The 25,064-nt window shown below is 38.8% G+C and overlaps 1 protein-coding gene across 2 annotated transcripts; it reads left to right on the top strand.

Annotated features, from left to right (window-relative positions):
* The first annotated feature begins 1,170 nt into the window (after window positions 1-1,170).
* Window positions 1,171-25,062, top strand: FBXO7 (F-box protein 7). Of its 2 annotated transcripts, none has more exons than XM_039463032.2 (9): window positions 1,171-1,591; window positions 5,409-5,703; window positions 10,323-10,550; window positions 11,485-11,626; window positions 14,147-14,230; window positions 17,532-17,627; window positions 19,662-19,838; window positions 22,068-22,105; window positions 24,374-25,062. In XM_039463032.2, exons 1-9 carry the CDS (start codon window positions 1,470-1,472, stop codon window positions 24,758-24,760), a joined length of 1,569 nt encoding a protein of 522 aa, XP_039318966.1. In that variant the 5' UTR covers window positions 1,171-1,469; the 3' UTR covers window positions 24,761-25,062. The 2 variants fall into 2 exon arrangements, with proteins under 2 accessions (XP_039318966.1, XP_003932981.2); XM_003932932.4 differs by lacking the exon at window positions 1,171-1,591 and adding an exon at window positions 1,739-1,869 and having other exon boundaries at window positions 5,561-5,703.
* The last annotated feature ends 2 nt before the right edge of the window (window positions 25,063-25,064 follow it).

The following is a 25,064-nucleotide window of genomic DNA, read 5'->3' as shown; positions in this document are numbered from 1 at the left end:
ACGTTTTGTGACTCTTTTATAAGGATTTTTTGGGACTATGCTTATCATACAAGATGAAACTTGATTATTCTTTCTCATCTAAGTTATCAGTAGTTAGACCCTCTACGGTAGCCAGCCTCCAGGACGGCCCGCAGCAATCCCAATCTATTGGCATTCATACCTTTGAGTGGATCCCCTCACACAGAAGGTTGGTTTGTAAATATGACAATAGCCATATGTGACCTCTGGAGCTAGGTCATAAAAAACATTGTGGCTTATGCTTTGGTCTCTCTGAGATCAATTGCTCTGAGGGAAGCCAGCTGCCGTGTCATGGGGACACTCAAACAGCCCTATGGGGAGGTTCATGGGGTGAAAAACAGGTCTCCAGCCAACAGTACTGTGTCATCCTGGAAGCCGATCCTCTGGCCCTAGCCAGTAACTGCTGCCCTGGCCTACACCTTGACTGTAACCTCATGGGAGGCCTGGAGACAGAACCACCCAGCTACGTATCCCCAAATCCCTGATCTCTAAAACCTGTGGGACGACAAATTGTTTATTGCATTAAACTTCGAGGTGACTGTTATGCAACAACAGATTTCTAATAAACTGTCCAACATAGATAGCTGGCTACAAATAGCTCTACTTTTTTTAAAGACAGGGTCTCGTTCTGTGGAACCAGGCCGAGGTGCAGTGGTGCCATCACTGAGGCCTCAACCTCTGGACTCAGTCGACCCTCCCGCCTCAGCCACGCAAGTAGCTGAGATTACAGGCACGCACCACTACGTCTGACTTATTTTTTGTATTTATTTATTTTTTTTAAGAGACGGGGTCTCGCCATGTTGCCCAGGCTGGTCTCGAACTTCTGGGCTCAAGTGATCCACCCGCCTCGGCCTCCCAAAATGGTGGGGTTACAGGCGTGAGCCACTGCGCCCGGCCAACCTAAGGACTGTTAACCTAAGGCTTCTCAGAGCAGATGCCGCTGGAGCTGGGGGCCGCGGAAGAAATAGCGCGACCGTAGGTCCCGGGGAGTGACGACTGTATGGGCCGCAGCACCCCTGTCAGCACCACGGTCGTCCCACGTTACCAAGTTCAGGAAGTCTCAGCCACCGCGGCGGAAGAGGCGGGACGCTGGCGCACGGCTGCATCTCGGCGCCTGCGCACTGTGCCCGTGCTCTCAGGTAGCGCCGTTGCGCGCCGAGTCATCGATCGGTCAATTTCCCACCCGCCCGAGCCCCGCAGCCAGGCTCCTGTAAGCAGCGGCCTGCCGCCCGCTCTCGGGGTCGGCTCCAGGGGGCGCCCTCGGGAGAGGGGCGGTTGCTCCCATTCCGGAGACCGGCCGGCAGGGCGGCCACCGTGGCGGGGCTCTTTCCTCTTTTCGCCGCAGCAATCCCTCAGCTCCGTAGTCGCCACTCCGGGGTCGCCGCCGTTTGAAACGAGAGCGGCTCGGCCCCCACGCTGGGTCCAGGCTCCTCGCGGATCCCGCCGCCGTCATGAGGCTGCGGGTACGGCTTGAGAAGCGGACCCAGCCGCTGGAGGTGCCCGAGGCGGAGCCGACGCTGGGGCAGCTGCGCACGCACCTGAGCCGGGCCCTGCTGCCCACCTGGGGCTACAGGTAGGCGGGGGCCGGGGCGGAGCGGCCCGTGGGGAGTGGGGAGTGCTCGGGGTGGGGCGGGGTGCCGGGCGGCTTGGAGTCATCTGCGGGCTGCAGGCGAGGGCGTGGCCGGGCGCTGGGCTAGGTGCGGGGACGCCCCGGGGCCATCACGTGAGGCCCGGGCTCTCCCGAACGTCTCGGAGCCCTAGGCTGCCGGCGACTGGAAGCGCAGGTGGTCGTCGGGGTCCGGCTCCTGGAGAACATGGCCCAGCCTCCTGGGGGCTCTGGTCCCCTGCTTGGTGAGTCATGGCTTCTGGTTTTTGCAGTAAACGAAACCAGGGAGAAGAGGGATCTCACAGTTCCCACAACGGGTTAAATTTCAGGTTGGAATTGATGAGCTAGGCTTAGGTTAAACCTTTCTGGACTGTCAGCGGTCCGAGTTAATTTCTTCAGCTGTTGGAGTTATTTCAATGAAAAAGTTTGGCAATTGCTACAAGTTAAAAATCTGCCCTCCATCCGAGGCAGCTTATATCGCTGCTGTGAAGCGGCAGCAATTTTAGGACTCTTACAGAGTGGTTCGTGCGCCAGGCACCGCGGTGAGTGCTTGGACTTAGCTGCTGGAAAGTTTTAGAAAGTACAGCGTGTAGTCGTGTTTCAGACCATTTGATTTTCCTGGGCGAAATGTTGCTTTTTGTTAAGCTGAGGAAAACGTTGATCTTGAGAGCTTGCAGTTTGGGGGCATAAAGTTGAGAAAGGATCATATTCGATTATTCGTTTATGGGACTCCAGATAAGGTGCTTTGTTTCCCCAAAAGGTATTTTTTGCGGGGGACAATAATTTGGGAGTAAAGCGGCAGTGAAAGAGTGATCTTCAAATACTGAGCTAGTGAAGTTGAAACTTGAGTGTGCTACGGAAAAATAAAAAAGATGTTCCCCCGTTTTCACCTTATTTTTAGGGACTGCGTAATGTGAGGCCGTTATTCCGAACTTCTCACCCTTTCATTTTTCAAGTTAAGACATTATTAGGTTGAAAGTAAGCCTGTTTTCTTCCAGATTAAAAAACAAAACAAAAACCTTAAATAAGATACCGATATAACTCCTTTTAAACATTATAGTAAGCGACATGCCTACTGTTATTTCTTGTTGTTAGACCTGTGTGTTTTACATACTGGCATCATTACCAGTAGGTTACCAGTAGAAGATTGAATAAATCTTCAAAATTAACTTATCTTTTAAAGGTGTATATATATTTTATTATTTTTAAATTAGGTAGTCTTGAAAGGTTGTGAAACTCAGTATGACTGTTTGCCCAAAGGGGCAAGTTGGTTTCTCTTTCAGATGTTTTTACAGTTGAGGTTGCTTACTTGGAAAGAATTTAAGCATCAGCTTGTGAAAGTAAACTCTTTTTTCTGAAAGTATGCTCATCTTCTACTAAATGAGCAGTTTTAAAATATGTCCATATGATATTATTTTAAAAATATCTTTACTGAGCAAGTGGATCTAGGATTGTCATGAAATACTTTTGTTTCAGTTTTGTTTTTTAAGAGAAAAGTGAAAGCAAGTTTATTTAGAAACTAAAAGAAGAAAAGAATGGCTACTCCATAGGCAAAGCAGCCATGAAATACTTTGAAAAAGCCTGGAGTTTCTAGAATTTCATTTCCTAGAATTAAATACTCCTCTTAACTCCCCAATTTCAGAGATAGAACCCTGGAAAACTATGTATGTCTTTAGAAATAGCTTTTCCTTTTTTCTAAAGTGGGAGGAAAAGCTGGTATATTTATTAAGCAGACCGTGACCTTTTCTGCAAACAGATATTTGAACGTACATTGTACTAGATGCTGTTTAAAAAAGCAAGCTTTTGCTGTGACAGATGACCTATAAACACGTAGTTCATTTGAGGTGTTTTTCCTTTTTCTGCCAAAGTTGGGATGGTGTTTTTGTGGGCTAGTGGCAGATTTTCAACTTTTTGCTTATCAAAGCATTTTGAAAACAGAAACAGGGCTGCTTGTTTTCTAACAAACAGAAATGGCTTCTATTTCACTAATTTTAATTTCTTTCCCAAAGACACTTCAATTAGTAAGAAAAAATATATTTATGAGTGAAATAAAAACATGAATTATTTGGAGCACTTTTCAAAATGCAGCTTTGTGAGAATAAGTAAACAACATAATTTTTAAAGGCCTTCATCTTTTGTTTACCTCTCAAAAAATTAATGAAATTAGCATTGCCAAGTGTACATATCTTTTAAAATGTTTTATCATGTTTTGTTAATTATCCCTTACTATGTGATGAAAAACATTGTATTTATCTAATGTCAAATAATCTGTGGTGCAGAAAGAATGGGAGTTTGTTGTTTCAGGCTTATTTGAATCTGAGCTTGTTTAGCAGTGGGCTTTTGGGTTTGTACTACGTTCCACTAAAAGGCATCATAACTGATCATCAGTAGAAGGATGAATTTAGCTTGTCATCAGTAAGAGGGACAAATTTATACTCAGTCATATACATACACTCCTCTAACTTTTTGTGATTATGAATATATGGATCTGGTATTTTGGAACCAATGTAAGTAAACTGTCCTGTAAGGATATTAAATAGACATCCCTGATTTCCCTCTCATTTTGATCTTCCCAGCTAATATTTGGTGGTTGCATTTATTTCACAAATTGTTTATTTGCCAGTGCTGAAGATATGGTTTGAACTGTTCAGGCAAGATCCCTGATCTTATGAAACTTAAGTTCTGGTGGTAGGGGTATGGTAGACAGATAATAGACAACTAAATACGATGTTTTCAAGTAGTGGTGCTACAGTAAAAACAAAACATAACAAAATAGAGAGTGCTGGAGTCTGAATGAAAGGCGTCTCTGAAGAGGTGACATTTGAGCTGAGACAGGAATGATGAGGAGAAGTCAGTCATTAAAGATCTGGAAAGGAAAATGCAGAGGCCGGAAGGCTGCAGTGAAGTTGATCTGCCTTTTGGAAGGGATGGAAAGCTCTTGTGAATAGAGAACAGTGAGAGAAGGTGGATGGGACAAGAGCAGTAGGAGAAATGGGAAGAGGGCAAATGGTGGGCTTTGGAAATTATGTTAAGGATTCCAAATAGAAACCATTGGAAGATTTTAAGTAAAGGAATAATGGGATCTAATTTGTATTTTAAAGGTATTCATTGCATCTTAGTTGCTATCACTTGTAAGACACATATTGTTTTATGTAACAGTAGAAAAAAATGCTGTCAGTTGATATGTCATTGATTTTAGAAAGTATCCTAATTTCAAAGGTGTCATAATAAAAAATATGCATCTTAGAATTGAGGAAAACATGGATTAATGATAGAGAATTACTGTGTCCTATCCGCCAGGGGGAGAGTTTTAGCTGTTAGAAATCTATAACCTAGCCCTTCATTGATAAATAGTTTTGATACTTTTCTCACAACTTTAAGCTTGATACGGTGTTTCGTCCTATAGTCCTAGCTCCTCTGGAACTGAGGTGAGAGGACTGCTTGAGCCCAGGAATTTGAGCTGCCGTGGGCTGTGATCATGTTACTGCACTTCAGTCTGGGCAACAGCATGAGTTCCTGTCTCTAAAAAACAAACAAAAACAAAAACTAAAATGTAGCTGGACATGGTGGTTTATGCCTGTAATCCCAGCCACTCAGGAGGCTGAGGCAGGAGATTGCTTGAGGCCAGGAGCTTGATTCCAGCCTGGACAACATAGTGAGACCTAGTCTTTTCATTACTTAGTTCTTCTAAGGTCATATTATGCACATATGTATGTTTCAGATGTGTCATTGAAGGTAATAGAAGTAGGTAGCTCTTACTATGCTTATCCGTCTTTCTTGGCAGTTCTGATACCCGATTTGCAATTACATTGAACAACAAGGATGCCCTCACTGGAGATGAAGAGACCTTGGCTTCATATGGGATTGTTTCTGGGGACTTGATATGTTTGGTTCTTGAAGATGCCATTCCAGCACCTAATTTACCTTCATCCACAGATTCAGAGCATTCTTCACTCCAGAATAATGACCAACCCTCTTTGGCCACTAGCTCCAATCAGACCAGCATACAGGATGAACAACTGAGTGATTCATTTCAAGGACAGGCAGCCCAGTCTGATGTCTGGAATGACGACAATATGGTGGGTATTAAAGACTAAAATATCAAATAGAGTAGGTGATAAGTCATAGTGAACACCTCAGTTGAATTCTGTGCCAGTCAGGATAGTTATCTTCAACAGATTGCCGACTATATTTTTATAAAACTTTTTTTTAAGGGCAAAATACCTGTCCAATTTGGGGCTGGCATCCGAAAGTACCTAGTTTCTACCTGTTTGTTCAGATACTGTCCTTTACATCAATTATCCCTTGTCTTCTATTATTGTTCCTAAGCTCATGATTCCTAGCCTTGCTTCTCTGGTCTAGTCTGCTCATTAAGGCTGTAGATGTGGTCCAGTTATTTCCAAATGACTTGCAGGATATACATACCTGGATTTTTAAATTGTCATTACAGACTTTATATGTGGAACATAAATTTGGAAATATGTGTGCTGATATTCCCTTCTCTGTCACTGCCACTGCTGATTTTCTGTGATTTTTGACTCCTTATATGCAGCCGTAATAAGTTTTGTCAGCTTTTCCATTTCAGGTTCCAATGGCTCTGTTCCTCAGTCTACTTTGTAGGTTTGCCTTCTTCCTACATAGTTCTGATTCTGTTGTTCCCATGATCTCTTTCATAACTCTACCTCATAGATAAACTTGTGCTCATAAATTTTGAACTGAAAAAGACCGTATATCTCTAGTTCAACCCTATCATTTTACAGAAGAGGAAAATGATGTCTATCCTCCTGTACTTGTGTTCAAGGCTTTGTGAAAAGTTACTCCACCCAACTTTTTCAGGGCTAGTTTCTGTTCTTCCCTCCTTTAAACTGTCATCTCCAGTTGGAACAGACCATCATTGTCCCCTCCACCAGCTAACACATTCACCTGCTTGCATGTGTGTGTGCACACACAACCTGGTGACCGCTTTTGTGACTTTGCTCTTGCTGTTCACCCAGACGGGAACCTATTACCTTTCTTCCCTCTCTTGTCTGTATTTCTACTCATCTTCCTGAACCATTGACAACCATACCCCAACAGTTTTCTTTAATTTTTTCGTATTGATTATCTGATTATCTTTATTGCCTTATACATGCCTCATCATTTTTCCCACTTTTTTTTTTTTTTTTTTTTTTTTTTTTTGAGACAGGTTCTCACTCTGTCACCCAGGCTGGAGTGCAGTGGTACAGTCTCAGCTCACTGCAACCTTATCCTCCTGGGGTCAAGCGATTCTCCCATCTCAGTCTCCCAAGTAGGTGGGACCACAGGCGCCACCATACCTGGCTAATTTTTATATTTTTGGTAGAGATGGGGTTTCACCATGTTGTTCAGGCTGGTCTTAAACTCTCCTACCTCAAGTGATCTGCCCATCTTGACCACTCAAAGTGATGGGATTACAGGCGTGAGCCACTGTGCCCAGCCTTTATCCCACCTTTTAATTTTTTGAATGGTACAAATGATCACCTTTTTTTAAAAAAAATACCAATACATGTGTCATCTTGTTAATTGTTTTGGGCATGTATGCTTATCACCTCACTTAATTGCTGGCCCTAAACATTTTTGAGTATAAGTATTCATGGTAACTGTCATGGCATTAAGTATAGACGTATTAAAAATACTTTTTAATAGATTGGCAAATTATGAAAATTATCTATGTCCAGATAATGGTATTTTAATTTATTTTTAAAATTATTATTGTATTTGTGTGTTTCTGCTTCACAGAGGCAAACTGGGGAATGAGTAAGAATATTTTGCTGTATATTTAAGTTACATTTCTGAGTCTTTTTTGCTGATAGACTTGTTCTGGGATAACTTAGTAGGGCCTATTACTTTTACTTCTGTGTACTTTTAAGATTGTCTAGGAGTAAGATGAAGCTTTTCATAGTGTATGTGATAGTTTACTAGTTTTTCTTTTCCTTTTTTTTTTTTTTTTTGGTGGTGGGGGACATAGTTTCACTCTTGTTGCCCAGGCTGGAGTGCAATGGCACGATCTCGGCTCACTGCAACCTCCGCCTCCCAAGTTCAAGCTATTCTCCTGTCTCAGCCTCCTGAGTAGCTGGGATTACAGGCATGTACCACCACACCTGGCTAATTTTGTATTTTTAGTAGAGATGGTGTTTCTCCATGTTGGTTAGGCTGGTCTCAAACTCCTGACCTCAGGTGATCCACCTGCCTCGACCTCCCAAACTGCTGGGATTGCAAACCTGACCAGTTTGCTAGTTTTCTTTTGGAAAATTTTGAGAAATTAATGTTGCCTGAAGTTACTAATTTCAGTTCTAAAATTTTGCATATTGCGTTATATTCTAAGACTTGTCAAGGGTCATAGGAAAATCTTAAGTATGAAAACTGAGCTCGAGATTTCATAAGTAATGTTTTCACGTACACTGCACTCTGCTGATGTAGAATGGAACATTAGAAAAGGAAAATGGATGAGTAAAGCTTGAATCCATAGGAGGTAAATTTTACTCCTGTAGTTAAATATAAAATTTTCTTATTTCATCATATTTGAGAATTCATCTACCTCTTGAGTCTTTAATGAGAAGCGAGGTAACATGTATCAGAACCTAACATTAGCTCTCATGCATCTTAGTCACTTGTTTTAGTCTTTTGTAAATGCCATATGGCAAAATGATCTGTTCAGAGAGGTGTGGGGCTCACCATTTTTTTTTTCATTTTCACGCATGTGAAGATTTTGATAAATATCCATATCAGAATAGCTCAGAGAATGTCAGTGGTTCTCATGGAGTAGGAGTAAGGTTTGACAAGCCCACCAGAGGATTTTGAGATCTCCCTCTCATGTACTCATTTTCCACATATATTCTGTCCCACGCAACTGCCAGTAAGTAGTAAATGGCCAAACGTTAGACGTAATGGCAAAGAAGCCAAACCTGTGTTTCATAGTTCAGCTTGATATTAAGTGGTTTTCAGTGTAGTCTGTTTTCTCAGAAAACATGGAAATATTTTTGTGCCATACCTCCTTTTTAAGTATCATTTAAGTGTCATTGGCTTCTAGGTTTGAAGAAGTGACTGTGGAGCTTTTCCATAAGTCATAGGGATTAGGTCCTCAGAGATTTTGGAAGAACAGCTGTCACCTCCGGCTCCCTTACATTCTTCCAACCTTTTACACACGTTGTGGACTTTTAATTTCCTTTGCCCCTTTAATGGAAATACAAAGCCTAAAAAAAAAGAAATGTATGTTTTGCATTAAGAGTTGAGCATATGCCTAGGAAACAAGCTTTCTGGGCAAATTTAATATAGGTAACTTAGTTTTTTTGAAGCCATGTATTACATCTGAAAGCCCTGAACTGCAAGTTTGGAGATCTGGGTTCATTTCAAATTTTTATTAGCTGAATAGCCTTGATTGTGTTATTTAATCTTTCTGATTTACAATTATAGGATCTATAAAAAGGCAATATCTGCCATGCCTATTTTACAGGATTGTTATAAGGTGCAAATAAGAAAACATTTTGGAAATAAAGACATTATGAAATTGTAAGATATTATCCTTCAGCATTTGTTCAGCAGACATTAATTGAATACTTGCAATGTGCTAGTACTTTACTGGAATTACAAAAATGGGTGACATATATTCTGTTTTTTTATAAGTTTGCAGTCATGGAAGGATGTAGATATGTAATCAGAAAATTGCAATACAGTTTGATAAGGTACAATAATTAAGGCCGTTGCAAGACAGAGTTGTGGTCTGTGTTACGTCTTTTGAAGAAGTAGAGAATACTGCAGTGAGTAAGAAGGCACTGGCAGAAAGTGAACTTGATAAATGAGTCAGCAATCAGGTGAGGAAGGACTTTGGGTGCTAAGGGATTTAGAAGTTTGGGCTTAATTTGTAGGCCTGTGTGTCTCGGTGTCTTCTGAAAATTGCATTTTATGAGATTGTGCTACAAGGATACTGACTGTTGAGGATTGAAGATAATGTTTTTTGGTAAAGTGTTATACACACACTGCTATTACTGTTATTAGACTCTTCAGTGCTTTTATAATGCTAAGAGTGTATTTTGTGAATATGGAGGGTGAGGTTAGGTGGCTGCAGCATATAGCATTTTCCACATTTGTTCCATGTGGACCACCTTTGTTCCTAAGAGCATCTAAGGCACAATTGAGGGAAATGCTCTTGTCTGTGTTGTGGGGGGTACTGGTGAATTTTAAGCTGGAACATAGTGCATGATCAGATTCTTAATTGTCAAGAAAACTGGCAGCAGGGGGTGGGATGTATTAGAAGACAATAAAGTGGAAGCAGGGGTACTTGTAAGGGAAGCTTTGGCTGGAGGTCAGGAAATAAATGATGAGAGTCTGAAGTACCAATGGAGTAGAAAGGGGCAAATTTTAGACATATTTAGGAATTAATTTCCATGGAACTTTGAAGACTGATCAGATTTGGGATAAGGTTTAGCTAGGTAGAGGGAGGAGTCTAGGATGATTTCCAGGTTTTTGGCATATCAGCTAGAATTAATGGAGGTAAGGAATTCAGGGTGGAAGAGTAGGTCACAGGCTTATTTATTTATGAGGACTCACTTAAAATGTCTCCCATTTCTGAGCCCAGTGATGTACTCTGACTGTCAGCACTTAGTTCACTTTAGAATACAAAAATATATTGTGTAAAAATAAGTCTTTTTAATGAATTCATTGTTTTGTTTTCCTTTTTCAGTCAGGGCCCAGTCAAAATTTTGAAGCTGAGTCAATTCAAGATATTGCGGATATGGAAGAGAGCACAGGTTTCTACCCCTCAGAACCCATGCTCTGCAGTGAATCGGTGGAAGGGCAAGTGCCACATTCATTAGAGACCTTGTATCAATCAGCCGACTGTTCTGATGCCAGTGATGCCTTGATAGTGTTGATACATCTTCTCATGTTGGAGTCAGGTTACACACCTCAGGTAATTACTGCAAGCAAAACACAAACATCATTGCTCCTACATGTGGATGGTTCCTGCTCTCAGGTTGCCCGTAGTCTGAGAGTGGCAGAGATAGACAAATATATAAAGCACTGTACTGTGTTGGTGAAGTTCTGGGAGAGACATATGCATATATAGGATGACAGGGATTCATGGAGGAGAACGTTTAGAATAGAGCTTCTCAAACTTTAATGTGCTTTGGAATAGCCGGGGATCTTATTAAAATGCAGATTCTGATTTAGTAACTGTATACTGGACCGTGAACTTCTGCATATGCCTGCGTAATACCGATGTTGCCGGTCTGTGGGCCATGTTGTAAGTTACAGAGGTCTAGAGTAATTCGGTGATCAGTGCACAGCTGCAGCATGAGATGCACTGAGCCAGGAATTAGGGTATAAAAATATTGGGCTATTTCTTGTCCTCAAGCAGTCCATACATAAATGGGGGAGAGACAAATAAAAAGATAATTATAAATAACATAAGTAAACATAGATAATAATAAAATAGAAATGTAATGGAAATATGAATAGAATGTTAGGGGACAAAAGGAAATGGCAAACAATTTTTCTTTGAAAAAGGCTTTACAGAGGAAGTGATATTTGAGCTGGAGTTTTAAATAATCATATGGCTTTGCTAGGCAGAGAAGTAAGTCTTTGAAGAGATAAATTAGTCCCTGTTTACATGATGCAATTTTACCTATGAACAAAAATTTTGATTAAAAGTGTTATATTTTCCTATAATATACAATGTAATTATCCTACAATATAAAATAAATTGGCAATGTTAATGATTTGATGTATTAAGAGGACTATGTGGAATGATTATTTCAAACAAGTCAGGAGTCTTTTTGGTTTTTAATCTTTTTGAGAGTAACACCTTTCTTCATTATTTGTTTCCCTTTCATTTCGTTCACCAGGGCACTGAAGCCAAAGCAATGTCCATGCCGGAGAAGTGGAAGTCGAGTGGGGTGTATAAGCTGCAGTACGTGCATCCTCTCTGCGAGGGCGGCTCTGCTGCTCTCACCTGTGTGCCTTTGGGAAGCCTGATTGTTGTAAATGGTAACTGGATAACATAGTTATGGTTGCTAGTTTATGGATTCTTACGTTTCTTTCCAAATGTTTTATAGCCACTTCAGTGATTGGCTATCATGATACAGTTGTGCGTCTTTCTCAACTTTAATTCCTAGACCACTGACAGCATGTTTCTGGGAGATCAAAGAATATGAGGTTTTTGGGTTGTTTAGGCTAGCACCCTTCACTCTTAGGGTATCCATTTTTTTTGATGTCTTAATCTTTGTAATATTTTGCTCTAAGGGGAGGTGTGATAATAGGAGTGAAATGAGCCTATTACACATGAACTCTTTTGTGAAGATTTTTTCTTTATGCCTGTGGATGGCTTTATTTTGTTAATGAAGGTCTTGAACTGAGACACGAGGAGCTAGAGCTGGTGTCGCCATTTATCCAAATTGGCATCTCTGGCTAGCCATGCACAGCAACAGCGTTAAGGTTACCGAGGCCTTAGTAAGTGTGCATTTTATTTGCCAGGGCCTCCCCCTACAAATGTCACTCTGTATAAAGAACTTCTGTTTCTCCTTTTCTATATTGAGAAATTTCACTGGGATAGCAATGCATTCCATCTTTGTATTTCATTTTAGTTCAGATACCACTTTGGTTCATACCAACTCCTAGTGGTCTATCATAATTACACATACCGGAGATCCATTTGAATGGGTAGTAGCTTTCATTTTTACTCTGTTCTGTTTGTTTTTTAGACTTTTAGTTAGAAAGATAGTATGGTAAGATTGGGAAGACTGCATTTTTTGTTTTATTTATTCAGTATAGCTCATCTTTTTTGTTTAGCAAAGCCAGTTGCTTTGGTAAGGCTTAGGTCAAAGGTTTAGGTCAGAGGTTTTTAGTATGTTCTGCAGCTACTCATTTCTGAAAGTTAGGTAGAAGCCCTGTCACCACTTAAACCTTGAGCAGCAAATCTGTTTCATTTATTGAAGTTCTGTGTAAGGTTCTGTTAGAAAAAATTTTTTTTCTGCTAAAATCTATTTTGAAAGCTACTGACCTGTGCTGCCTTGATCTTTGAAATGAAGGATAGTTCTTATTGCCCCTCTTATGAAATTTCTTTTTTCTTTTTATTTGTTGTTTTTTTTTGTTTGTTTTGTTTTGTTTTGTTTTGTTTTTTTGAGATAGGGTCTCACTCTGTCACCAAGGCTGGAGTACAGTAGCCACAGCACGGATCATTGTATCCTTGACCTCCTGGGCTCAAGCGATCTTCCTCAGCCTGCTGGGTAGCTGGGACCACAGGTGTGTGCCACCACACCTGGCTGTTTTTTATTTTTTGTAGAGATGAAGTCTCACTTTGTTGCCCAGGCTGGCTTCAAACTCCTGGGTTCAGGCAATATTCCTACCTTGGCCTCCGAGAGTGCCGAGATTACAGGCGTGAACCAACAACACGCCTGGCCTCTTATGAAATTTCTATTTCTTTAATTATGAGGTTCTTTGAAATGTTATTTTTAAAAAATCTCAAAACTTTAGCTTTAACAGCTTTGGTGGTTACTTCACATTTGTCAGGGCATGACTGCCTGATGACACTAGGACCTAGCAATGTCTCTTCAGCAGTTCATCATAATTAGCAAATGTAGCTTTTAGTTTGGCATTCTTGTACACAGAGTGTCAACAGCTACCACCTTCATCTGATAATCATTCTGCTATATCATATCAAACTTGCAAGGTTGAAGTTACCAGATAGTAAATGTAAAGTTCTAATTTTTATTTTGATTTCTTAATGACGTGTATAATAACCTCTATTCACTAGTTTCAGGATACTTAATGTAAAAAGAATAGCTGCTAAATGTCTTGATGATTTCTTAATTTCTGATGTTCTGTTTCTTTACTATTCTTGGCAAATCAGCTCCTGGCAGATGTGCATGGCAGCTAGCCATTCCAGGATTGATTCTTTGAAAAGGAGCAGTGTGTCTTTAAATCTTTCCTTCACCCAAGGCATCCTGCTTGGTCACATGTACATAAGCACATCACTGGGTTCTTTCATGGAATGAGATGAAGTGCGTCTTTGTATACATGAGTAAAATTGAACCCTCTGGTGATGTCAAGAATATTGGTCCTTTGGGTCTGGAAGAGAGATGATGCTATGAAAACTAGCAAGATTCTTTTAATGAACAAGGGAAGACTCATTGCCAAGGGTTAAATAAAAAAATAAATGGAGTTTTTAGTGACTTCATTAGAAATAATGATTTTACTGTGTTTAGTTGCCTCTGATTAACCTTGTTGCATATCTTTCAATTACTAATAAGCTGCTGCTGGTAACACTTAGTGGATTTTATATAAAGATGCTTACTATAGTTTTTAAAGGTGGTGTTGTAGAGTGATTTTACTTCATCTGATGCCAGGTTTACACTTTTGAACTTGCTATGAGAGAAAGAAATAGGCGAAGAACAGTTTGTTTTGTATAATGTGTCCTTAGTATATTAGGAGCAAGGAAATGCAAGCTCATACTAAAAAAGGCAATCGATGAAGTGACAAAATTTTTTGTCATCCTTCTTTTATTTACAGCTACGCTAAAAATCAACAGTGAGATTAGAAGTGTGAAAAGATTGCAGCTGCTACCAGAATCTTTTATTTGCAAAGAGAAACTAGGTAATATAAACATGATTTAACTTTTGGGGTGAAGCTTTGTTAAATTCATGTAAGAAAAGAAGCTGAAAGATAATGTTCAAAAGGCTGAAAATTTCTATGAGATTAAAGCATATTGAAGACAATGTGGTCTGTTTAAGAACACAAAGATTTCAAAAATGTGAAAGTTTTGCTTATAATTTGAGGACCTTCCTTCCTGTTTTTCTTAGGGTCATAGAGTGCTGAATTATATTTTATGAAATAAGGCTAAGTTATAATATTTCATGTTATATTTTATGAAATAACACTAAGTTATTTCATAAAATATAAGTAAATTGTTACACTCTGATGGTAGTTCATAGTTTCTGTACTAATTTTTGGAGATCTCTCTGGCATTGTATTTAACCAATATGGAAGGGATCTGTGTTTCGTGGAAGTAATTCAATGTCAAGTGTATTATCGAAGATTATTGGAGGAAAAGCTGCAAGCAAAATGTTTGTTTAAACCTATATAAATTTAATTGCTATTTTATACAGATTGATATGTTACCAAAAGTTTGCATTCTAGGTATGTTTTTGCCTAAAGTCTATAAAATTATTAATAGAAGACAGGTTTTTCTTTTTATCATTTTTCAGTTAAACCCAAATTGTGAGAGGCAGTTATAGGTGGTTGGAGGAGAAGAGATAAGTTGGAAAGCGGAACTGACATTATTTAAGTGCCTGTTTCGTTTTGGAGTTGTGCCTTTACATGTTATTCCATTTAATCTTAGTAAACTTAGAAGGGTTTTAAGAGCCAGGTGGGAATGTTATGGTACAGTGGGAAGATGGTATTTATAGCAGTCCTTTAGGAAAGGCTGGCTAGATTGATATTGTTGCTTTGAAGACCTAAAGACTTATTCTTGTTCATTCCTAGGGGAGATCAGCGCTGAGATATTGACTGATATTAACTAAAACTGATAGGAAAAGGAGACAGCAGAATACATATTTATACTGGTCTGTGGTTGGACATAGAATCAGAACTTGGACATTAGCTGAACTGAACATTTCTTTCTTTTTTTTTGAGATGGAGTCTTGCTCTGTCACCCAGGCTGGAGTGCAGTGGTGCAATTTTGGCTCACTGCAACCTCCGCCTTCCAGGATCAATTGATTCTTCTGCCTCAGCCTCCCGAGTGGCTAGGACTACAGGTGTGCACCACCACGCCTGGCTATTTTTTTTTGTATTTTTAGTAGAGATGGAGCTTCACCATGTTGGCCAGGCTGGTCTCAAACTCCTGAGCTCGTGATCAGCCCACCTCGGCCTCCCAAAGTGCTGGGATTACACATGTGTGCCACCGTGCCCAGCCAAGTTGAACATTTAATGTCAGACTAGGCCAGAGGTTTTCAATGGTTTTATTATCACTTCCCAAAGGAATCTTTGGAGATTTCCCCCCCCAATCTTTCTCCTTCATGAAATTTTAATACTATAAATATAGTATATTTTTATTTATATACTGTGACCCTTTGAAGGATCACAAACCAATATAATAGTTTTTTAACCACTCAAGGACCAGTTTTTGCTCCCACTGAAGATGCATAAACTGGACAGATGAATCTGTTTAGACTCTTTTATCATTAGGATCAGAACAACTTGAAATTCCTTGGCCATGACACTCCACATTTCTCACCGTCTAGGGAGGACCTTGTTATAGGGAGTAGAAATACTCTACACTGTACAACAGTAGAGGTTTTTATGCCTATTTTATAGATCAGGAAATAGGTCTAGAGGAGGCTAAGTTACTTAAGGTTCACAGGGCTAATAAATGGTGAAATACAGAATTGGAATAGATTGGCTGACTCCCAGGCTTTTAAAACAACCTTTACAGGAATGTAGTTCAGATTGCTATTCTTTAGCTGGTTTCTCTTAAATAAGGAAAAAGGAAATGGAAGGGAGGAAGGATGTTAAATACCACTAAATTACAAGTTTATGGACTGTTACAATGAAGTATTTTTAATAAAGTCTTTTATGTTGGGTAGGAGTATGCTGCTCATTTGGCAAGTCATTTTAATGATTTTTTTTTTTTACTGTGGCTTATAGCACCTAGTAACTACAACTAGGCATGTTATTTATCCTTTTATTCATAAGTTCCTAATTAAATAGTTATATGTCAGGTTGCTGAAGGAAAAAATTCATTTAAAGAAAATCAGTTTTCACACTTGAAAAAAGCCCTTGAGCCAGATTGATTTAAAAAAGTGGTATCTTGACAGCAAATTTCAACTCAAGATTACAAGTCACACAACAAAGATTTAGACTCCAGCTGCATATCTCTCCTCCTTATCAATTCCATAATACTGAATGTTTTATTTGTTATAAATAGTGAAACACATAAATATGGAAGGAGCAAGCCTAAATTATCTACTGATACACTAGGCACTGCTTGTGGAGCTTTAAATTACAACAACACTTATTTGGTGTAGTGATGATATCTCCTTGAAATAGGTGAGCAAAAAGATGAGAATCAGAGGGGCAGGTTATTTGTCCAAGGCTATACACTTGGTAAGTAGCAAAACAAGTGGAAACCTCAGTTGCAATTTGGTAGTAAAGCTTCCATACTTTAATGTACATGTGAGTCACCTGAGGATCTTATTAAACTACAGGTTCTGATTTAGTAGGTGTGCTGGGGCCTGAGATTCAGTAATTCTAAACAGTTGAAGGTATTGTCAATTCTGGTGATCTGTCGGCCACACTTTGAGTAGCAGTGTGGTGACTAAAAATGAGGGCTTTTGAGCCACACAGACTTGTGTTTGTGCACTGTTCTGCCACTTACCATGGGGCTTTGGACAGGCTCTCTGTACCGTGACCTGTTTTTAAAATGGAGATAGTAATTACTTAGGAAAGAACTTCTGATGTTGAAAGCTTGAAAAATGCTTGACACAGATGCTGACACATATCATGTGATAAATGCTATTAATGTATCAGGATCCAAGCATTACAGGAGCAGTTCCTCACTCTATCCTCAGTGCCCAGAACAGATTAATAGCTATTCAGGAAATCTTAATTGTGTGTATGAATCTCACACAGTAGTTTTTGTCTACAATTGCAGTCTATGAGCTATAGAGGGTTGGGCACAGCTTACTAATTTGATATCATGGGATTTTTAGCTTTTATATCTAAGATTCAGTTTTATCAAAGTCTTGCACCATACTTCTATGAGAGAATTTGGTTCATGCTAATCTTTATGAATTATTTTTGAATATTTATTTACCATGTTGATTGGGTTTGGGAGAAATAAAGGACAGTTTTTTGTACTTGATTTTGGGCTTTGATTTTTCATTAAAAAATATTCTAGGGGAAAATGTAGCCAAGATATACAAAGATCTTCAGAAGCTCTCCCGCCTCTTTAAAGACCAGCTGGTGTATCCTCTTCTGGCTTTTACACGACAAGGTAAGAGATGAAACATTGTCACAGTTCAAATGGCTATAAAGAATAGTAAGCATACTTAGTATTCTTGGTGAGTATGACATCTGACTGCCCTCTTTTCTCCTCCTAGCAAAATGTTCCTCTTTTAAGACTGAGCTTAATATTAATTCCTTAAATGCTATTTACACTCTTTGTATCTCCATACCATTTTGCACATATTTTTATTGTAGTCTTTTTTCCATGTGCTGTAATTGTTGATATGATTTTTTTCCACCTAAGGTTGGGAATACCTTGAGGGTAGGTAATATGTCTTACTTTTGTATTCTTGTGGTCTAGCATGGGGTCAGGAACATAATAGATGCGCTCGCTCTCTCTCTCTCTCTCTCTCTCTCTAGATATATATATATATATATATATATATATATGTGTGTGTGTGTGTATTTCATACATATATATACACATAAGGAAAAAGGAAATGGAAGGGAGAAAGGACATTAAATACTGCTAAATTAAAAGTTTATGGACTGTTATAATGAAGTATTTTTAATAAAGTCTTTTATGTTGGATAGGAATATGTATGGTCTGTAATTGAATCTAAGGTTTTTTCTTTTTAAAGATCATTTATTGGAGGCTGTATGCAGGCACTTTGTTGGATATTTCACATGCATTCTTATTTACTGCTAATGACTTTGAAGTAAATTTTATTGTACTCATTTTATACATGACAAAATCATAATTTAGTAAGGTTTACAATTCACTCAAGGTCCTTGTATTAGCTTTCTTTTACTTGTGTTGCAGTAAAAAAAAATTGAAATCTCAGTGACTTACAGTGAAATTTATTTCTCACTCATGTACATGTTGTGTGTTGGTTTACTTTGGCTGAAGGGTTGTCTTTATCCAGGACATGCTCCTCTTGTGGTAGAAGGAAAAGAGTGCCAATGGCCCAATTATGTGTTGGTTGGTTCAGTGCTTTTGCTCAGAAAATGTATGTCACTTCAACTCACATTTCATTGGAAAAAGTAAGACAAAAGTGGCCAAGCCTTATGGTAGTGGGGTGGGGAAGTATAATTATGTGTAGGAAGTGACTGAGAACTATAATACAATCTACCACAATTCTCCAACTAGCAGGTAGTTTCTGACTTCTGTGAATACATATGTGGCTTTTATTTGCTCTCTGTATGCAGAGAAATAAGTAATATTTTTGGTGTCAAGTTGAATGGTGGCATGTCTGTTAGTACAGTAGTCTTCCCTTTAGTTGGTGATGAGGGAAAGGGAGTAATGTGAATTGAAAAACACATGTAGATATGTCTTTGTTGGATTTCGATTATCTTTGCTAGTGGAGAACAGTACCACAAATATTTTGAAGGTGCTAATAACCAAAACATAATTTTTATTTGACTTAGAACATACTATTTTTCTTTTCCTTTCTTGGCTTTGTTTCTGAATTTATCTCTTTTTAGCCTGCTAGGCTTCAGATAATAATAATTGCTAACACTTGAGTGCTTGTGCTTGGTGTACCAAACATTGTTCTAAGCACTTAATATGTATTAATACATTTACTTCTCATACAACTTATTGAAGTAGGTGGGATGTAATATTAATCCATTTTACAAATGAAATTAAGTTAGAGTTTAAATAACTTGTCCAAAGGCATACAGTTAATAACTGGCAGGGAACCAGTTACAAAAGCCAATGAATCATTCATTTTCAGTAGTTGAATAGAGAAATTTTGTTGCATTGAATCTTGTTTGAGACAGAAGAGGCCATTGGCTAGTATTTAGCAGTTGTCATAATTATTCGATTTATATTAAAAAGCATTTGTCTTTCTACTAAAACATAAAAGGAATAAGGGCCTAGAGTTGTATGAGTTAGTAGTAATTACAGTCAAGCTGGGGTTAAAAATTTGTTGTAAATGATGCATACTTGGGGATAATTAAGAGTACCATCTAATTTTTTGCCTCTTTAGAAAGGAACAGGTGGCAACTTTGTTGACTATGTAGAGAAAGCCAGATGTTCTTTACTCGGTAATACCTGTTACTTCTCTTTTTTTCTTTTTAGCACTGAACCTACCAGATGTATTTGGTTTGGTCGTCCTCCCATTGGAACTGAAACTACGGATCTTCCGGCTTTTGGATGTTCGTTCCATCCTGTCTTTGTCTGCAGTTTGTCGTGACCTCTTTACTGCTTCAAATGACCCACTCCTGTGGAGGTTTTTATATCTTCGTGATTTTCGAGGTGATTTCCCTAATGGCATACTCACAAGAAAGGGCTTTTTCTTAACATTGTCTTAATTGCTCAGCTTACCAAAAGTTTTTAGTTATCGGATTTTTCTGTTGGAAATGATTATAATAAATAGCTTTAAAGAGACTCTAAGCTTCATGTACCTTTGCCTGTGTCCCCAAAACTCTCTCATTTTTGTGTTTTGCACAAGAGAAATCGCTCATTAGACTAAGAAGAATAGTCTAATGAGTGATTTCAGGATAGAAAAATGGAAGTAAAACAGGCTTATTTTCTCTCTAGAGACCATACTCAGTATCTGACTTAGAAACGAGCTGGCATTTCTGAATTACTTTCACAGTTGAAAACAATGTGTAAGTCAATGGAGTTTTGTTGACCTGTGCCATGTTGCTAGGGCAGCTTTATTTCTGTATGGTCACATTATGGTGACCTGGTAATCACTGTGGCAGTGATGATGGTAGAACTTGTGCATCAGGATTTCCTGCTACAAGACCAAAAGCCTGATTTGGAATTTTTTTTTCTGCCATCACCATTTTACTACATATTAGTGTTTTTAGATTTGACCCTGGGATGAGTCATGAAATCCATTTAATGGATCATATTACAAAAAAACAAAACCCACAATGGAAAAATCTGTATTTATTTTATAAATAGCATGCCTATTTATAAAGTAGGAGTAAACTTTTATTTCAATTATGTAGAGGTAGGTGTATAAAGTGTTGCAGTGTAAAATTTTTATGTGGTTCATATAAAAAATGTTTGAATGATAATGCCATATGTGATGTTAACACATACCACCTTAGTTAACTGTAAAAATCTGGTGGGTAGGTACCTCCCTTTAACAACAACAACAACAACAAAAGGATATGTAGAGTCATTTAGATTGATAAAAATTTTTTCTTTTAAAATTTCAAAATATAAGAAGTGTAAATGACCTGGTTTGTTCCTTTTCCTCTTCTTTGATTCCTGAGGTCCTCTTTCCGCTTTATATATGTCCCTGAATTTGAAGTATAAAATGTTATTTTGTTAAAGCTGGCAGCAACTTTAACATCTCAAAAATAATTGTTTTATTTTATTTTTTTTGAGACAGGGTCTAGTTCTGTTGCCCAGGCTGGAGTGCAGTGGCACAAACATAGCTCACTGCAACCTCCAACTCCTGGGCTCAAGTGATCCCCCCTCCTCAGCCTCCTGAGTAGCTGAGACCATAGGAATGCGCCCCCTTACCTGGCTAACTTTTTTGTTTGTTCGCTTATTTTTACTGCAGACAAGGTCTTGCAATGTTGCCCAGGCTGTTCTCAAACTCAAAAAAAAAAGAATTAAAAATAAATTATAGTCAAAAAGAGAAGACAGAATGACTGATGTATATGGAAGGACTGACAAAAAGCAGGGTATGATATAAATAGTCATAAAAGGAACAAATACCCTTTCACTTATATATTCAAATTTAGGATTAAAGCACAATCATTCTCTAATTTCCAGATTGTGATCCGCAAGTTCATTTATAAGTTGTTCAGATTTTATAATGAATTTTTTTCTATACTGTTATGAGGCCAGAGCTTTTATAAATCTTATTCCATGCTAATGTAATAACTTGTAGAGAAGATATGAGCATCTTTTATCCAAACTCTTTTGTATACTTAAAGTTGAATGGGTTTCTCTTTCCTTGTTTCACATATTTCCAGTAAATAAGTACATTAAAAAAATACTCAGTTATGGTCATGCTTCTGATAGCCAAGTCATTCAGAACATGGTTGGGAAAAAATAGTCTGACTGGAATATGGATGGAAGCCTAAGTCACTTTGACCTCCAGTAATGAAGGTGGGCTGTAATACAGAAACTCAGAGGCTGTTACCCAGTTTGGTGTAAGATGAGACATTCGATTAGAAGTAGGTGACATACCTAGATGAAATTAGGGAAGAAGATATAGTGTAGGACCAGGACCAGTTAATGCAGGAAGAGAGTAGCCACATGTTCCTCTGTTGTCCCTGAGGAATCACTGCACTGAATTACCATGTGGCACAGAGCACCCTTAACCATCAATGAAGGGTTTGAATTTAGATGAGAAAGTACAAATGATATAGTGTGTATTATATAAATGATGAGTGTTTTTTTTTCTTATGCTTAATGGGTAAGTTTCACTTTTTTTAGGAGAAAGAAAAAATCCATTGTTTAATGTTGGATAAATGAAGTATTTTTAAATCAATATTTCTTGTTTTTCCTTTGTAGACAGTACTGTCAGAGTTCAAGACACAGATTGGAAAGAAGTAGGTATTTTTAAATAGTAACGCTAATGTCCATAGCATAGAAATGACTGGTTAATTAATATATTAGGGGTGTACTTTCACTTTTATATGATGTAATGAAAACTTTTCATTTAATTTATTGTAAACTTTCAGTAAATGAAAATGTTTTCAACTTTTTTAGACTCAGTCCTTATTTTCTTACATGGAAAAATGTTAACACAATGATTTTCATCTTTACTTATTATGAAACATTCTTCTGTTGCAACAAAATTTAAATGAGTTGTCTTTGTGCTGGAGTAGTCGTCATCTGTTCAGCTAGTTAGAATAGGACCTTATGAAAAGAATAAATTATATTGTTTCATGAAGTACTGTTCTAATGTCTCCGTAACAAAAACTGCAAGGTGGAGCAGCAAGTGCTGATGGAGAAGCTGCTGCAAGTTATCCAGAAGATGTAGCTAAAATCACTGATGAAGGTGGCTGGACTAAACAATAGATTTTCGGTGTAGATGAAACAGCTTTCTGTTGGAAGAAGATGCCATCTATTCCATAACTAGAGAGAAGGAGTCAGTGCCAGCTTCAAAGGACAGGCTGATTCTTGTTAGGGGCTAATGCAGTGGTGGTTTTTGAAGCCAGTGCTCATTGACCATTCCTAGGGCCCTTAAGAATTATGCTAAATCTCTGCCTTTGCTCTGTAAATGCAACAACAAAGCCTGGATGACAGTACATCATTTATGGCATTTACTGAATATTTCAAGTCCACTATTGAGGCCTACTACTTATAAAAAATATTCCTTTTAAAATACTACTGCTCATTGACAGTGCAGCCAGTCATCTCACAGCTCTGATGGAGATGTACAAGATTAACATTTTCATGTCAGCAAACACAACTGCATTCTGAAGCTCATGGGTCAAGGAGTAATTTTGACTTTGAAGTCTTATTATTTAAGAAATACATTTTGTAAGGCCGTAGTTGCCATAGACATTGATGTTGTCAGAGGTGATGGATCTGGACAAAGGAAATCGAAAACCTTTTGGAAAGGATTTACCCTTCTAGATGTCATTAAGCATATTCAGGATTCATGGGAAGAGATCGAAATGTCAACATGAACAGGGGTTTGGAAGTTGATTCCAATAGTCATGGATGACTTTGAGGGGTTCAAGACCTCAGTGGAGGAAGTGCAAATGTGATGGAACTAGCAAGAGAGCTAGAATTAGAAGTGGAGCCTGAAAATGGGACTGAATTGCTGCAATCCCATAATCAAACTTGAATGGATGAGAATTTGCTTCTTACGGATGAACAGAGAAAGTGGTTTCTTTTTTAAAAAATGTCAGTATTTTTTGGGTTAAGGTGGTTTTCTGTTACATGGGTAAGTCCTTTAGTGGTGATTTCTGAGATTTTAGTGCACCTGTCACCCAAGCAGTGTTCACTGTATCCAATATGTAGTCATTTAGCCCTCACCTCCCTCAAAGTCCCCTTCCGTCCCCAAAGCCCATTGTGTCATTCTTATGTCATAGCTTAGCTCCCACGTATAAGTGAGAACATACGAGATTTACTTAAAATAATGGCCTCCAGATCCATCCAAGTTGCTGCAAAAGACATTGTTTCATTCCTTGTTATGGCCGAGTAGTATTCCATGGTGTATATATTACTACATTTTCTTTATCAGTGGTTTTTTGAAATGGATTCTATTCCTGGACAACAAAGGATTTCAAATATTACATAAATTTAGTTAACAAAACAGAGGCAGGGTTTGAGAAAGTTGACTCTGATTTTGAAAATTGTACTGTGGGTGAAATGCGATCCAACAGTATCGCATGTACAGAGAACTCTTTCATGAAAGGAAGGGTCAGTCAATGTGGCAAACTTCACTGTTGTCTTATTTTAAGAAATTGCCACAGCCACTTCAGCCTTTAGCAACCAGCACCCTGATCAGTCAGCAGCAATGGACGTGGAGGCAAGACCCTCTACTAGCAAAAAAGATTACAACTTGCTGAAGGCTCAGGTGATTGTTAGCATTTTATATCAATAAAGTATTTTTAAATTAAGGTATGTACATTGTCTTTTTAGATATCCTTTTGCACACTTAGCATAGTGTAAACATAGCTTTCATATGCACTGGGAAACCAAAAAATTTGTGTGACTCGCTTTATTCCATTGGTTTGGGACTAAATCCACAATATCTCTGGGTTGTGTCTATAGATCTTTACCATCAAAGCAAATTAGAACTATAGGGAAACATGCAGATCACTGACCTTATCTTGTTCTTTTATTTTTCTTTTTTTCTGCAGCTGTACAGGAAGAGGCACATACAAAGAAAAGAATCCCCAAGAGGGCGGTTTGTGTTGCTCCTGCCACCGTCACCTCACCCGATTCCATTCTGTCCCAACCCTTTGCACCCTAGGCCATTTCCTAGCTCCCTCCTTCCTCCGGGAATTATCGGGGGTGAGTATGACCAAAGACCAATACTTCCCTATGTTGGAGACCCAATCAATTCACTCATCCCTGGGCCTGGGGAAACACCCAGCCAGTTTCCTCCACTCAGACCACGATTTGATCCAATTGGCCCACTTCCAGGACCTAACCCCATCTTGCCAGGGCGAGGCAGCCCCACTGACAGATTTCCCTTTAGACCCAGCAGGGGTCGGCCAGCTGACGGCCGGCTTTCCTTCATGTGATTGCTTCGTAAGCACATTTCTCGAGCTCCATTTGTTTTTGTTTCTAAATTACAGATGTCAACTCCTTGGGGTGCTGATCTCTAGTCTTATTTTCTGATTGTGGTGGTGAGACTTGCACTCCCAGAAGCCTTTTAATAGATATATTTATAGTTGTAGGAGTGGTATGATCCAAAGGTTCCTCTGTGACAAGGTTGGCCTTGGGAATAAGTTGGCTGCTGACCTCCCTGCTCTGGGTTCCCCTCTAGATTGAAGGTTGTTTCCTGATGATGTTCTGTACCAGATTAAAAGAAAAGTGTAAATGACA

This window comes from Saimiri boliviensis, chromosome 21, assembly GCF_048565385.1.
Source record: "Saimiri boliviensis isolate mSaiBol1 chromosome 21, mSaiBol1.pri, whole genome shotgun sequence".
In the NCBI taxonomy this organism is placed as follows: Eukaryota; Metazoa; Chordata; class Mammalia; order Primates; family Cebidae; genus Saimiri; species Saimiri boliviensis.
The sequence above is the reverse complement of the archived record's forward strand: the minus strand, read 5'-3'. Positions and strand labels throughout refer to the sequence as shown.